Source organism: Octodon degus, unplaced genomic scaffold (genome assembly GCF_000260255.1).
Source record: "Octodon degus isolate 3935 unplaced genomic scaffold, OctDeg1.0 scaffold00055, whole genome shotgun sequence".
NCBI classification, from domain to species: Eukaryota; Metazoa; Chordata; class Mammalia; order Rodentia; family Octodontidae; genus Octodon; species Octodon degus.
Genome location: NW_004524631.1, coordinates 7,114,934 through 7,131,695, shown reverse-complemented (window position 1 = coordinate 7,131,695; position 16,762 = coordinate 7,114,934). Strand labels below are relative to the sequence as shown.

The following is a 16,762-nucleotide window of genomic DNA, read 5'->3' as shown; positions in this document are numbered from 1 at the left end:
TCCCAAGTCTATGGTATTTTTGTTAGGCTGTACAGCAAACTAATTTTTTTTTTTCTTTTTAGTAAGAAGCCTTATTTTTTAAAATGGGCTGAGCACTGCACAATACCACAAAAATTTATGGAGTACAATCAAGACATTGCACACAGAGGATTTGGCTTTGCAAACTCCAATGGAAACCTTCTTCTATTAGGGACTCTAAGCAAATAATCTGGACACTGAATATTCTAAATTCTTTACTAAGTGGATTCACTTTTCTGGGTGGAACAAAATTAAAGTAGTAGTAAATTTTTATTAGGCAGGTCATGGTTGGTGTCACAAAACAAGTGAACTTAATGAATAGAAACTTTCTAAGGATGGAGAAGAAAGACATGTAGGTAAGTAAGGACACTATATGAAGAATGAGCATTTGACAGAATATGTAAACTAGGGCCAACCAGATAGCTCAGAGGATGAAAGAAGGTAGATTCAGGGACCAGGATTAGATCCGGGGCATGCAGTGTTGGCCCCATCTCCCAGGGCACGCTGAGACAGGAATTGAGGCTGAGAGTGGTGGTGTGTACCTGTAATCCCAGTGCTTGGGAGGCTGAAAACAGGAGGATAACTAGAAGTCAGATCTGTGTAGTGAGACCCTGAAGACCCTGTACTAAATACACTTTTAAAAAAAGAACACGGAAGCTATTATGTTAGACTTCGTGGTTGAGGGAAAGAGTACAGGCAACATGACACAGCTTTTGTCTTGAAAGCCTAGATCAATGGTGATGCAGTTTACTAAAACAAGTAATGCACAAGAGGAGCTGTGCAGAAAGAAAAGAGCAAAGGTCGTGCATGAGATAGCAATGATTTTTTTCAGTTATGAAAGACAGACTTTCTGTAGCAGAAAGAGTTAACGCAGAGTCTGAAACATATTGTAACTGCTCAAAAATTGCTGAATCTGGATCTTGTTTATTTTTGAAAGTGCCTAAGAGATGTGTTCTCCTCCAGCTTACCATTAAAAAATGAAATACTACCCAAAAGAGAGGTCTTATAAGTTAAATCACAATTACTTGTCTAACCAATAGGACAGTAATTTAGTTAGTTTAAAGCACATATGAAAATTTTTTAAAAATTGGAGACAGTCCTACTATGTAGTTGAAGCTGACCTTGAACTCACTATTCACTCCAAGTTGGCCTTGAACTCACAGTGATCCTCTTGCCTCAGCCTCTCAGAATGCTAGTTTTCCATGTGCCACCACACCCGGCTGACACTGAGACAATGTAAAGGGAGTATGCAGCAGTCAGATAAGATGTCTTGGTGGACTAAGAAGAATATATGCAGTGTATTATTTGTTGAAACTGTCCTTCCAATTTGATTTGAAACTGTCTCATTGCTATCTGTTTGTCAATAAAACTTTGAAAAAAAAAAAAAGATGCCTTGGTGAAATGGCTTTTTGGATCATGATTGGGTTTTATATTAACTGGGGCAAGATGTAAAACAATTACTGAAAGAACCCTAAGTAAGAGTTGCTCCTCTTTGGAATATATTTGCCAAAATCATAAAAATCCCTTTCCCTGGTTTTGTTTCTTATAACTCCAAAACAGAAAATCCACACTCTCGAAATTGAGACTAACCATTAACATGGTAAAAAATATTCCTGAATTCATAATCAACCAAATTGTTGAAGGAGAAGAAATGCATGATGTTTAGGCAAAAGGTAATAAACTATCTTAGAAAGGTGTTTTCCATTTCAAGCAATAAAAACAACTCAGTTTTGACATAAAGAAAGAAATCATTTTGCATTTCTCAGAGTAAATATTTGAACATATAAATGTTGAAAACATTTCAATCCAAGAAGAAAATGATAGTATTTTTTAAAAATTTCTTCTTAACACAGAATTGTCCCCAGCTCACCCCCCAATCCATAAGTATTATGTCTAAAGAGGCACAGGCCTGTACATCCCAAACCTGTAATTGCAAAATGATTCCATGATTAAGCCTCAGTTTATTCCAACCCTTCTGGATAATCCTGACCAGTGCTGCACTTGTTTCACTTTGGAGATTTTGTAATAAAAGTTTAATGAGTTACTTATTATTAGAATGTTTATAGCCATTATATTAAGGTGAACAATAATGACGTAAAGTTTGTACGCATTTGATTTAAAACGTATTCAACTCACATATCAGTTAATGCTACAGTGATTTTTCAAAAAATCTCATCAATAGACATGTATAAAAGCAATATAGCTAAACTACAACTTTACGGGGACTGCGGCTGAAAACAAAACTAAGGAAAGATTTCTCATTTGCAATCAAACTAAATCCAGATCTTAACTTTTGGCATTTTAGGATCTGAACAGGAATTGGTTTTATTATGGCATTTTGAACAGAGTTCACAAGGGGACGCATATAAAACAAGAGGGAAAAAGTTAAAATTAAGTCCTGAAGGCACTGCATATTTATTTATATTTAAAAGCTAACCAGATATTCTATTAATGATCATAAATATTAAGAGAACATACCAAAATAAATCTAGTATATCTGATTTCTGTCTCACTGAAATACTGTGAAACCAAAGGTCAATCACATCTCCAAAAACACTTTCTGATCCACACAAAGTTGCCTACTGATTTTTCAGATGGAGACTACACTTTTCAGAACTTCTGATACTACGACAATCACCAAAGTCGTCAGGTTCCAAAAGCATAGAAAATATATTTACTATGTATATACACTAAATCTGTACAAAAATTATAAACTCATAATAACATTGTTTCATTCAAGAAGTGCAATTGCAATATTCACTTTCAGCACTTATTTGAAGACATACTGTAACAAATGAAATTGCTTAATTTTATAGCCATGCAAAATAATGAATCTCTCTTTTCAGATTTGTGTGTGTGTGTGTGTGTGTGTGTGTGTGTGTGTGGATTACCACAAAATATGTTCTTACCTCCCATCCATAACTGGGGTCTTTCAGGTTTGATCTCTGCTCTCCCACATAAGGTCCAAATTTTTCACCTACTTCAATCTTCCTTTTGGTCCATATTCCTAGTCCTGCTCCAGGCATATTTGACTCTCGAAGTTCAAACTCCGCAGGAATAGGGATGTCATCAGGGATGTAGATGGGAGCCTTATAAGGAGAGCTCTCCTTTGGAGTAAAAGCATCACTGGAGGTGGCTGGGGAGCAGGGCTCTTGAATATTGAGGGAGGCAGTGCTGGCTACTCCATCTGCATCTGGCATTTCTTCCAAAGATACTTCAGGGTAGTTGCCATATACACATTCGTTACCTGTGAATAAATAAGAATTTCATGAATTCATACTGATAGAGGAGACAACATTCCACCATGGTAGACACTTCATTGTGTTGCTCTACTTCAAAGACTACAGAGAGAAGACTATTATTAAAATTTGCCTTCATTAAAAATCTCTATTATTCACAGATAGGGAAGGTGTAGAACTTATGATATCCGTGCTTTATCAGTGGTGAATACAAATCAAGGGAACTAATCTTCAATGGGCAATACTTGCATGGGCCAGCCTGATCCATTATCTATCTGGGCAATGATGAAAAGCTTAATTATTATGGTTTGCATAAAGTAGAGACAACAGTATACACATATGTAAAAACAACCCCCAAATCAGATCATGACAGCATTGTACAATTTAATCAGAAAGCTACAGCAATCAGGTGGAAATTAAAAATGAAAGATAATTTATGGAAATATGAATCTGTGCTTGTTGCTTCTCTTTTTCCACTCCTGCTTCAAACACATCACCAAGTCCTTGGTATTTTCTTGCCTCAGTAATCATAAGGAGGAGAAAGTTACTTACTCAAAGCTAGCAATTCTTCTGGATATTTTTTGAAACCAAAATTATTAAAGAAATTAGGTTTTTCCAGAAGTAAAAGGGAAAGAAGATGTGCCTCTGGACACACTGAAAAGAGAAAATTTTCCTCCAGACTAAGAAGTGACAGAAATCAGAAGTCTTCTGCACAGGGAAGTCCCCTGAGGAGGAGGCCAGACACTGGAGAGCGCAGCATGGGGAAGGAAGGAGGAATCTAGTGCACAGAGGCTCCGAGGACTTTGCAAAAAACACAGCCCACATCTGTTGTCTACTGTGTATCTGTGAGACGTTAGGCCATCACAAGATTCATGAGGACTCAGGCTAGAGGGAAGGAAAAGAGTAGTGGCTGGCTTGAATTTTCTACCAGTTGAAGGAGATTCCAGTTGTTTTAAATAAATACATGTTTCACATCTAGAAGGATTATGAACTCAAAGTTATACCTACTAGCTTTAGTTCATAAAACTTCAAAGGGAGAACTAAAATTAAAAGGTTAAAATTACCGGGAGATAGATTTCAATCAGCCACCCAGAAGTAAAATGAAGTTCCTCCCATTCAAATCCCAAGGGTTCAGATGTAGCACAAAGAAACACAGGGGATGGAATACTGGAAGAACTTCAGTTTCAGGTTGGTGACTACCAAAACTATAGTCCTGTGAATTATAATTTTTCAAGATAGTTTGCTGGTCTAGAGAATATGAAACATAAATTCTAACTCTAATTCAATCCTCATCAACAACTGCCCATCACAAACTGACTTCCATCTCACATTTGAGGAAGTGCAAAGTAAACAGAAAGCATCTTGTAATGATGGGGTTTTATTCCAGTCTTGAGATAATGCCATTCAAACCACATACAGAACTCGAGGGCCCAGCCTGAAACTGATAGAACATAGGTTCTCAACATAGAAACTCACTATCTTTTGAGTTCAACATGTCCAAAATCTTAAACATTATCATATCCTCTCAAATCAGTTCCCTTCCACTCTTCCCCATTTCCATTAAGATTATGCTTTCCTCTAACTATCAAAAACTGTAAAATAACACAAAAAATTTCTTTCCTTCATCTTCCAGTCTATTCAGTCACTAAGTGATGCTCTTTTATTGGAAGACTTTTCACCTTCCTCCAATTCTTTCAATCGTTTTCATGTCTGAATTTTCTAATGATCCTCTCAATAGGTCCTTTTATTCCAGCTCTCACACGCCCCCCTCAACCCTGAGCCAACACACTGATGCTGGGTTTATCTTTCCAGAACATCTATTTTCCTGTTCACCAGGCTCCAATAGTTCTTCGGCTTGGAAAGACATTTTCTCTCATTCTGAAACCACTCGTCCTTTCTATCTGATTCTCAGAGCTCCTCAAGAGAAGCGCGCATGCCAGAAGTAACTGACCCCATTCTCGTAAGCTAAGTCAGCCTTCCCTGGTGAGGGCTATCCAGCCTGTGCCCTGCATCTAATCAGCTTCCAGGCAAACTCCCAGGTCAAGTCCCAGCTCTCTCCCTTGTTACCATCTCATCTAACACAAAATTGCCTTTCCTTTAATTCTTGCATAATTTCACACCTCAGCTTAGCAATAAAATGCCATACATTGTTGCGTAGAGTTTAATAGGAGGTTGTTTTATTCCCAAATAGGAAACAGGCCCTGGAAAAGAAGTATTAGAGCTCTCAATTCTTGGGAATTCTCCAAGAGATGTGTACATCTAAATGTTTAGCAAATATTTGTTACATAGATAATTAACCTCACATATAATTTTATTGAGCTATTAGTTCAAATCAATATTTTCCTCTCAAATAGAGGAAACTATTTCAATCCTGGAATGTACATTGAAAGCATAGAAACAGAACATAGTATATTAGAAACTTTTCACCAAGCACATCAAAATGAATATTTTAAGAGCATGAAGAAATATCAGAGAAATATATTCCACATTCCAAATATATTTAATAAATTCTATCTAATTCCCCCATCATAGAGATTTTTGCACTTCAACCCAATATTCAAAAATTCACTGACAGTCTTATACAGCTGAAAAAATATAAATACATTTTCTAAATCCATTCTGTGGCACACGCCTGTGGTATGAGCTACTACAGGTTGATGCAGGAGGACTGCTTCAGCCCAGGAGTTCAAGATCAGCCTGGGTAACATAATGAGACCTCATCTCAAAAAATGATTAATTAATTTTTAAAACTTTAAATAGAATGACAGCTTTCAACTACTGCAAATACAAAATGATATTATAAATTTTAAGTGAATTTATTCCCCATTGTGATGACTTTGCTCCTCTCAAAAAGTGCTGCACATTAGAAGATGTCATGTAATTTATAGATTTCTCCAACTACAAATGAAATAAAAAGGTACCCAAATAAATAGATATTCTTCCAGAAACTCCCAGTACAATTCCTCCCCCATTTCCTTACGGAGTTAAATTAGTCATATTCCAGTTCCAGCAAACTACTTCAATTTTCATATCTCTATTAAATCTCTTATTGGGGAAAAGTTAGTATATCTTTTACCTGGGCTATAACTTGAGTTAAAGCATTTCTCAGATATCACTCTGAAAGATTAGGCCCATTTAAATGACCTCAGATCTTTAAAAAGAATGGATACAGACAATTACACTTCTGCCCGCCTGCTGGAATAGGGATCCTACCACCTCTCAGATACCCACAAATTCCTGATGCATAATCTAAAGTCTTTGGAGACAAAGTGTTCCTAGGCTACTGACCAAAAGAATCTGAATGTAAAACTTGAATGTAAGAACTATCCAAAAAGCTACTAAAATATTTCACAAAAATGACAAACTTGGGGCCAGGGAGATGGCTCAGTAGAATAAGCACTTCCCTGGCAAATGCCAAAGGCCTGAGTTCAATCCCTGGTTCAACAAAAAAAAAAAAAAAAAAAAACACTATTTCAATTATTGTATCTCTATTAAATCTCTTACTGGGGAAAAGTTGGTATATCTTTTACCTGGGCTATAACTTGAGTTAATTAAAGCATTTCTCAGATATCACTCTGAAAGATTAGGCCCATTTACAATAGGTGAGTATCAAGTAAAAAGTGCTATAGACATCAATGGTCCCATAAAGATAAATAACCCTTGGAACTCCTTGCAGCTGACCTGCCTGCTACTGTAATTTGCTTCGTGAATCCTTTAGGCATGTCATTCACTGAATGAGGACAGAAAGACCAGCTTACTGTTGGATTTGAGGCCAATGGCTTAGGAAATGCTCTTTGAAATCAACTTCTTCAAGTCAAATTTTAAGCATTCTAATGTCCCTGAAGACCAAGAAAGAGCCTATAGTTCAATTAGATAGTAGTTATTTCCATGACTTTAAAAGCAACTAACATAGGTGATCATTTGAGAGGAACTTTACTTTGAAAACATAGCTGAACCTTCCAAGGGGAAATTGCTGAAATAATGCCAATGTTAATCATTTCCACAGCCGAGTTACATTTTATCATTTTTATACTTACTACAATCCAGTGAAAAAAATGACAATGAAAAGAATAATTTTTCATTTTGCAAGTGTGGAACATTGCAGTCAATGATGCTAGACAGTACATCTACAGTAAGCTGAAACAAATCTAGTATCCAAATATAGTTCTCCCTGCAATTCTTAAGCCATTTGATTTTTCTTTCATTTAACCATATGTTTCCAAGTTTATTTCAACTAAATTATGGCTAAATTATGAATAATTTGTGTTTCAACTTTGATATTTAATAATTGTAAAGTTCCTTATGTTTTTTCTCTTTTCTAAAACTACATTTAATTGCTGCATCATATTCCATTATATGAATCCACAATAAGTAAACTATTTGTCAGCATTTGTGTTAATTTTATAACAACATAAGTATCATGCAGTAAACACTCTTTAGTATAAATGCTTATCGATTTCAATTTCCTTAGGTTAGAGTTCTATGAAAGCAAACAAAACAAAAACCTATTTTTCCAAAAGTGTGTACTAATTTATATTCCTTCAAACCATGCTGGCATTTATCTTAAGTCTTGGTTTCCGTGTTTATAAACACAATAGAGAAAATTCTACCTAGATTGCTTTTGTTTATATCTCACTGATTACCGATAGAAAAATAATTTGTCATTCATATTTCTTCCTTTGCAAGGTATCCATTGACTTTGCACACTTTCAATTGGGTTTTATTTCTATCTTACTAATGATAAAGAAATTAGTAAGGTTTCATTAACTTTCAAGTAAATAATTTGCCACTTCATGTTTTCAGAGGTTTTTTTAACCTTTATGGTCTATACATTTTTCTTAAAAAGTCTTTACCATTTCTGAGGTAAAAGACTCTGTTGTGTTTTCTTTGAGTTTCATTGCTGCTTTTCCACCAACCTTGGGTTAACAGTGATTCACTTCTGAATGAAAAGCAGAGAAAAATGTTTGCACTTACTTGAGCTCCTATGAATGGCAGGCTAGAAAAAAAAATGCCATTGCACTCATAATTCTTTGGTTCTTATTTGCAAGCCTGGCCTAAAATGCCTTTTCTTTTTGTGGGTTTCATATAACTCACCATTTGTTTCTTTTGGCCTCTCTGCTTAGTTTACCTGCAAATCTTCTGGGCAGATGTCATTCACACTCCTGGGTTTCACCATCAAAAACATTTAGTGCCCAGTGTGATACTTGTCACTCAGCATGATCATTAATAGCATAAATAATTTTCCTTTCTACTCTTCACATTAATTCCTTGCTAGAAAATATTCAGCAACTAAATAGTTTGATATTAATTTAACAATATCACAATAGTCTCATTATAAGGGAAGACTGACCTGTCATTAAACAATAAATTAGACTAAGCTGTATGCACATGTGTATATATAACACATACATTCATGTGCCTTTGTTGTGTGTGTGAGAGAGAGAGAGAGAGAGAGAGAGAGAGAGAGAGAGAGAGAAAGAGAGAGAGAGAGAAAGAGAGACAGATAGACAGACACAGACAGACAGAGACAGACAGAAACAGAGACCGAGAGACAGAGATATGGGGAGGTGTCTAACAGCTTTCTAATCTTAAAAATAGACTGAGACAGAAACATGATGTGGGGGATCCCAGGCAGACTGGCTGAGATCCTAAGTACGTAAAACAACTGCCAAAAGGAGCTCAGCTGGGGAATCGAACCGATTAGGTAACTCAGAAATTTAGACATTTCCCCCCATTATGTTCCTCATTGCAGTTTTGTAATAAAAACATGAGCAAACTTCAAAGGAAGCTCTGTAGTAAAGGTTAATTGCTACTAAAGAAGAGGGTGGGCCCAAGCACCCGTACTTTGTGCCCAACTTGCAAGCAGACAGGAAGGATTACACGTGGCTGCGAGCAGGGGATGTGTGCCCAGCTTTAGGAGAAGAGGCTCGTCCAAACCTCAGAGCCCCACCAGGGATGTGCTGGTAGGATATGAGCACGCAAGCACGAGTCCATGAGTCAATGCCCGCTCAACAGCGGGCCTTGGGGGGGGTGGAGGAGGGGAGACATCAATTTCCTTCCAAAATTGAAACCGGACATGCTCTTCTTCCCTCTTTAGGACAATTCCAAAGCAGTGACAGAGGCCTGTTTGTGAGAAAGCAGAGGACTTCAGAGGCCAGCTTTCTGCTACAGACCAATAAACTTGCTCTGGGTTTGGGAATAAGGGTGGAACCCAAGTAATGCCAGATGCACTAACAGAACAAAGAAGGGGCCTGTGAACCGGCCAGAGAAATATTCTGTGAGAATGGCCCCAAGATAAAGAAATTTAAGATTCCAACAAAATGAAGAAAACTAGTAAGGAAAATGAACTTCCAGAAAACTAACTTATACAAGCTATTGAGGCCTATGCTAAGGATTCATAGGCCCGGACTTAGAAAATAAATGTATCTAATATACTCTGAAGCTTCCAACAACATAGTTTTCAATACCTTCTGCCTCCAAAAAGGGGTGAGAAGCAGACTTCCACAGAGCCTTAAGACAATGTGCTCCACGTGTAGCATTCATAATAGTCGAGACACCATTTTGTTTGAGAAATAATCTATCAACAGGGCATGACACATGGAATTATTTTAAAGACCTAAGCCTCCTTGAATTTCTAGTGTTTACCACTTCCTTGTACCATGCTAGTCCATCTCTTCCTTATGGGCCACTGCTGCCCCTTGTTTCCTAAAAATATTTATTTATGAGTTGTCAGAAAGACACAATGGAAGAGAACTGAAAGGCAAAATAGGAAGGGAAATGGCAGAGGGTATCCCATGAACTGAAATTAGATGCCTACATCAATGAGTAAGTATTTATTTTTCTCATGGTATTGTAGCATAACCCTTTCTTGCACTGTGGTTTTTAAATTTGGTTAAAAGTTTTTACTGTCCTAGGAATTTCAGACATTGCACTGACAAGGATGATTTAGAATAAAATTGGTAGCTCCTGAGCTATTATGAAATATACTTGCCTATTCCTGAAATTTCTTTTCAGAGATGGAACTAAGCTTTAGTAAACTGATTATGGGAGGGAAAGTTCTAGAACATTCATAGTTAAGGAAGTCTTTTGGTATCTAGTTACAGAATCTAAAGCAGCTAAAATAAAGACCTTAAACTTCTGTAAGTAGTATTCCTAGGAAAAACATGAGCTGGTTAATGTTTGCCTTATTCTGCTGTTAGGAAGCCGCAGCCACCAACATCCACTGGAATGGACAGGTAAGAACAGACTTATCATGTATCAGATAGTGTTTCTTGTACATTACAACCATGTGCCTCAATTTTCTTTTAGCGAGACAAATTTTTAAGAAACTTTTGGCAACCTTTGACCTGATGGCTTTTTTTCATAAGCTTTTTATATACCCAAAGTGATTTTCCTTCAGATTCATTTAGAGTAAAGCAGAAATGCCATGTATTTATGTCGTGGCAAACTGGGTGGTTGCTTCTCAGGCAGTCTGAAATGACCAGTGTACAGCCTTTCAGCATTCAAGCCATATCTACAGTAATTATTTGCCAGCGTATCTAAAAGAAGGCAGGCATTTCCTGTTGCACACAAATGGGACACTCTTATCTAAATTACTGTTTAAACAGGTATTTAAGAAAAGACTATCACAGGCAGGAATTTACTGATGACGGAACACATTAGTTTAGGGCTGGACATGTTAGCTGAGGACTAGCCATTGTCAAGAAAGGAAGTGTATCAGCATCAGGAAGGTATAGAGAATACTTTACAACTCCCATATGGGTCAAGATGGAGGACCATAAACCATGCTGCCACTCATGCTTGGGAAAGCAGGGCTGGCACAAACCCTGGAGGAGAGGTCTGTATTTGGCAATGTCACTGAACCCCGGCAGAATCTTGAGAGGGAAGGCTTCAACATCATCTGTCTTTGGGGTCCCTGTTCCCAGTCATTAAAATAAGCTTACTGGACAAGCTCATCCCCAAGTCTATTCCACAAAAACAATCCTACTTCTATATTATGAAAACCAAAGAGCGGTCAAAGTTTGGTGTACCCAAAGCTCATAAAACATATTTCCTGGAAAGACACTTTGAAAATTGGTTGCTTCTCTCCCAACATGTAACCTGGGAGAGACTGTATTCTGGCTGCCTAGCTGTGCTCTAACCAGTGAAACTGGAATTTATTCTCGGTAGAGCCTTATAAAACTGGGCTGTTATTCTCACATTAAGTAGACTGCCCTCTGGTGAGGGCTGTGGTTTATGTGTGGGCAGAACGTGTGGTTTACTGCCTCTAATTTGTGTATGTTGTTGATGGTGGTTTCAGAAGAAAGCAACATCCCTTCACATGGTCAAGAATGACCTGATTTGCTTCCTTTAGAAAAAGTGTTTAAAGGTAGGCAGAGACATGAGGGAGCATTAATGTGCCATTGCTAATGGAAGAGCAACTGGGATCCCTCTGACCGCAGCTCTGCTTCATGCAGCTCCGCATGTGAAATGAGAGCCCCAACTTGTTTATTATAATTACCTAAGTGTGGCTTGGTGGCTTTTGGCAGAGCTCCTTCTTGCCTCCAAAGGAGAGACCAAAACCCAGGAGCTAGCTACAGACTGAATGAAAGAGGTGGAGAAATGCATTCTCTAGCAAGCAGACTGAATTCCAACGTACACTGGGTGAAAATATTCCAAAGTGCCCTCAAAACAAAAAAATCAAAAGGTTAAGGAGAAAAAGATCTGCTTTCTACTACATAGTAAACAAAGAGAGGTGCTCAGAATGAACAAAAAATATAACTGTGTTTACATTCATTCTCATGGCAGGCTTGCTGCAGACCGTTCCTTACTGCTGCAAAACAGCAGTGCTTGCTCACAGCCAGGAACTCCACGTAAAGAAAAGAGAATTATGCACGTCTGGCAGAAGAGGGAGTTGTAGCAATGGCTTGCCGATAAAAAGAAATGTGAACAAGCAATTAAACACTGACTTGTCCATACCCTTGGTCTGATGAAAAGCAGAGTGTGTCAAAAGAATGAAATTTTGTTAGTTTCAAAATTAGGCTTCATTTGAAAGTGAGCAATGGCCCTTGTCATCCACAAGGTTTGTTAACTAGAAGACAACAACAACTTTTGATCTTAAAATAATTCTGTGGGAAATTTTCCTTGGTTTGGCTAACGTCAGCTGGACTCTGCCCCACTGCAAATACAATAACTGCAATGTAAAATAAGTTTAGATGTTGCCAAGGCAGGCGATTTGCTGCCCCATTGTAAGCTCCAAGGTTCCCATATTGAATTTCCCAATACCACATCATATTAAACGTAAAATCATTCATAACCATAGGAAAGGAGAGAATGTCATTGAAAAACATAAAAGAAAGTTTCTTTTTCACTTGAGAAAGCATTCTACACTTTGATATGTTTTCAGAAAAATATGAACAGATGTGCTATGTAAGTGTGTATACATACACCAATAGCACTTATGCTTTGAGAAGGGGTAATTTCAACATTGTTAAGTGGTAACACAAGCTAGGTATTTAAGGGAATGATATAATATGACAACTTCATAGACTACCAAACTATGTATGGTCTCTGGAAACTGTCATTATCAATGTGTACAATGACTAGTAGCATTAGGTGGTCTGTACAGTATCCTTCATGTCTAATTGAGTCACACAGTCTAAGACACTTGATGGGCACCAGGCACTGCCTCCTAAAGACAACTGACTTTTTCAAAAAGGCATTCAGGACCCCTTCTCTATAAGTTACTATAGTTTGCAGCAAGAGAGATTATAAATGCTTGCTGGCAAAAACTAAATTTATTTATAAACAGGCTCTAATTTATTTACGACTCTAGTACAATAGGTTTTTGTTGAAATATTTATGTTATCTGTACCTCTGCTTCACTAAACTCTATCGCAATCATAAACACTGCTGAAAAACTATTTGCAGTTAGGATTTAAACTACCCATTATATCACCAGCAAGTGCCAGTAAACTTTTGCACTGGTTGATAAAGTTTCCTCCGTGGAATAAATATACATTTGACTTTCAAACTCTTCTTCGGTAGGCTGCGTCCTATGAAAAGAGGAGGATTAAGCCAATGGTTCGGACATTGCCTATTTGTGTGATGGTTTCACTTGCACATCCAATTGAAATTTTGTGGACAGACTACAGCAGTGATCATTTTATAACCATTAAAAGAAGAACTGGATGATTGTGGTGTGGAGGGCAGAGCCTTGACTAAGGATGCCCCCCTCAGACTTATTCATTTGTCCTCCTCCAAATAGTTATTTTTGTGGTTTCAAATGGAACATGCTAGTGGCAAAGGACAGATATAGAATTGAACAGGGTAAAAATTCTGCTTCAAGTAGCTAAAAATTGAATGATGAAGAAAGAGAGGGTAGCAGGTACCGGGCAATACAATAAAATGGGTCTGTGATTAAGTTAGGAAGAGGGATAAGTATCAAAAGGTTGCACTGGGGACAAGGAGATAGCTCTCTGTCTAAATGCCTGCCTGGCAAGTGCAAGGACCTGGGTTCAATCCCTGGCATCACATGCCATTCTGGCATGGTGGTATACACCCATAATCCTAACTGTGGGGAGTCTGAGGCAGGAAGATCACAAAGTCTGAGATGTGTAGTGAGACTTGCAGCACATACATAATACATACATACATATATACATACATACATAAGTGATTTTTTAAAGAGGGTTTCATTTGAGTAGTTCTACAACTGGACATCCCAATCATCTAGAATGTCTAGTCTTAGCCTGACAAAAATCACATACAATTGGCCCTTTTTAGCCATTAGATCCACATCCACAGATTGAACCAACTGCAGATAGAAAATATTCAGAAAACAAAATTGTGTCTGCACAAAGCATGTGCAGTGTTTCTTCTTGTCATTACTCCCCAAACAATATAATGTAATGCATATGTTTATAGCAGTTACATTGTATTAGGTATTACAAGTGATTAGAAATGATTTAAAGTACATGGAGGACATGTGTAGTATGCAAGTACTATACTATCTTATGTAAGAGAGGAGCATATACAGATCTTCTCTAAGAGTCCTGGAACCACCCCTCCGCAAAACAAAGGGATGACTATATGTACTAAATTTTTGAAGAATGATATTATTTTATTAATGGTAGAAATGCCATTGCTGCTTTCATTTACTTCCAAATATCACCAAATTATTCTCAGTAATCTGAGGACGAAATTGGAATTACTTAATCTTGCTGGTGCTGCTTCTAAATAACTCATTGAAAAAAATGGAACCAACAGGTTGTTAAACAACATGCTGACATTTCCATTACAAAATGAGTCAAAAGAACACTGCGTGAAGAAGCGAATAGTTTCCGTGTCATAACTGATGAAAATGTGTTTCTCCTTGATCTACTTTGCTGAAAAATACTGTAGTTCTAGTGCGAATTCAGTGACACTGCTGATGATGTCAGTGAAGGTCTCCCCAGCCCTGACCCAACTCTAACATTCATCTTCTAGTTGGAATCAGAATTTGCTCCAGACAGCAGCCATAGTTCTGGTTGACCCAGGTATGACGATGTACTTCACGGAAAGACTGGATTTCTGTTAAGTTACTTTGACTACTATAGATATATGTGAATATTAGTATGATAAAAAAAAATCTATCATCTGATGACCAGTTTGAAACACCAGGAAGCAATAAAGATTGCCACTTTTCTGATGACTTCTGCTCTACTCAGGCCAGGAAGGTTCTAGCTTGATAAAATGTTGAGAAATAATACTAGAGACAGGAAAGCTACACAAAATGTACCGAATAATTCCATGATAATAAACTTCATGTTTTTATAACCTTTGTTCTATTATTATATTATGCTATATTCAACTTTTTAATACACATTGGCACTACTAATTCTTAGCAACTTTGACCCGAAATAGATCCCACATCATGCCACAAAATGTTAATCATTCAATCCACAAGATTTCTACATGCCAAGCTCCATGGGGGCTCACACAGAAGAAGAAAGGGAAATTGTTGATTTTTGAGGACTTACAATCTTGTCAGGGAGATAAGAAAAATATCCAGGAAGAATTAACTTTTAAAATTTGCATGAAACAGAGTCAAATACTTACAGTCTTCAATGTTCAATGCTAAACATAATATTCTTTTTCATTAATAAAAAATGAAATAGAAGGTGGTTTAAAAATTATAATTGTGATGAAGATGGATAATCGAAGGGATTGTGAAACAAAGGATTATAGATTGTGACCGAGCCTTGGAGAGGTAATGACTTTTAATTGGATTGAGTTTATCGTATGTGCAGAGGTACGGCAGACACTGAAGAAAGGATTAGCGTGATTTCCACTTTCCATTATTTGGCATAATGAGAAAACAGAGGGTGGTCCACATCCCTGGCCCATGTTATGAGCCATAGGGGATGCTTAATATGTCAGGTTTAGGTAGCACTGAGCTCTCCTATATAAACACATTTATTTGGACATAGTTAAGTCAAAATAAGTCACCTGGAAAAAACGTCACAGGTCATTAATTTGCATAGTACAAAGGATTTATGAATTTTTAAATTAATCCTCCTGAATCTCTACACCATTTCAAGCAGTGGGACATATCTGCATTTTTCTTCAAAGTTTAGATAGCTTAAAGGGTCAAATGAAAGTGTGAGACTGAAGAAAAACCAGCTGAGCAAACTTTCTTTCTTGTAGGTAGAAAAGAAAGGCATTACATAAATTCTTCCAACAAGCACCATTATATCCTTCAAAATATAGACACAAAACAAAGTAGATAACAGCAACAACACAAACTTGGGTAAATGTTTGGTGAGTTACAGAACGATCACACGATTGGCACACCCCAAATTCAAGTGACCCCAAGTGGAACCATGATTGAGGCTTAAGCTTATCTCCACCAAAACCTATTAGACTGTAAGGTAATGAAGGCCAACAGCATGGGTGCCTGATAAACAGCAAGATCCTCAGAATCTAGAAAAGTTTCCAGTGTATGATAACAATTCAATGTGATTTTAATTGACTCAAAACTATCAACCAAAGCAAACCAATTCTGCTGGAAATAATAAGTCATCTCTCTTCTTCCTTCTCTGAACGGGGATGTAAGTGTTCAAAAGGCATCCCACCAATTGTGCTCTTTGCCTCTTCAATGATACAGTGAAATTACCCCTGCTGGACAAGAAAAAGCTCAAGCCAAATCTATACACAATTGTACACACACACACACACACACACACACACACCAACTCAAAAGACGCTAATAGGTAGACTTAACTAAATGTAAGCAGTTCACAGTATCATGTTTCCCTTGCATTGCAATCTCTTCAAATATATTAGTTATAAGAAGAACATAAAGAGTCCTAAATGAGATAACCTGCATCTGTGTCTTCTCAAGAGTTTTTACTGAGTCCTCAAAAAAAAAAAAAAAAGGGAGACTAATAAGCCAATATCAAATATCGCCAACATTTATTGAAGCCACAGCTTATCTAAGGCAGCACATACGCTTCACAGGTTAGAGAACCCTAGCCTTCACAGGT

The 16,762-nt window shown here is 37.3% G+C and overlaps 1 protein-coding gene across 10 annotated transcripts in view; it reads right to left on the bottom strand.

Annotated features, from left to right (window-relative positions):
• Positions 1 to 16,762, bottom strand: part of Mecom (MDS1 and EVI1 complex locus) — a 550,507-nt gene that overhangs the window by 283,126 nt on the left and 250,619 nt on the right. For all 10 annotated transcript variants that reach the window (XM_004633475.3, XM_023717748.1, XM_023717749.1 and 7 more), the window contains exon 2: positions 2,928 to 3,265. In XM_004633475.3, the coding sequence (XP_004633532.1) occupies positions 2,928 to 3,265 (338 nt within the window). The remainder of the gene's footprint in view (positions 1 to 2,927; positions 3,266 to 16,762) is intronic.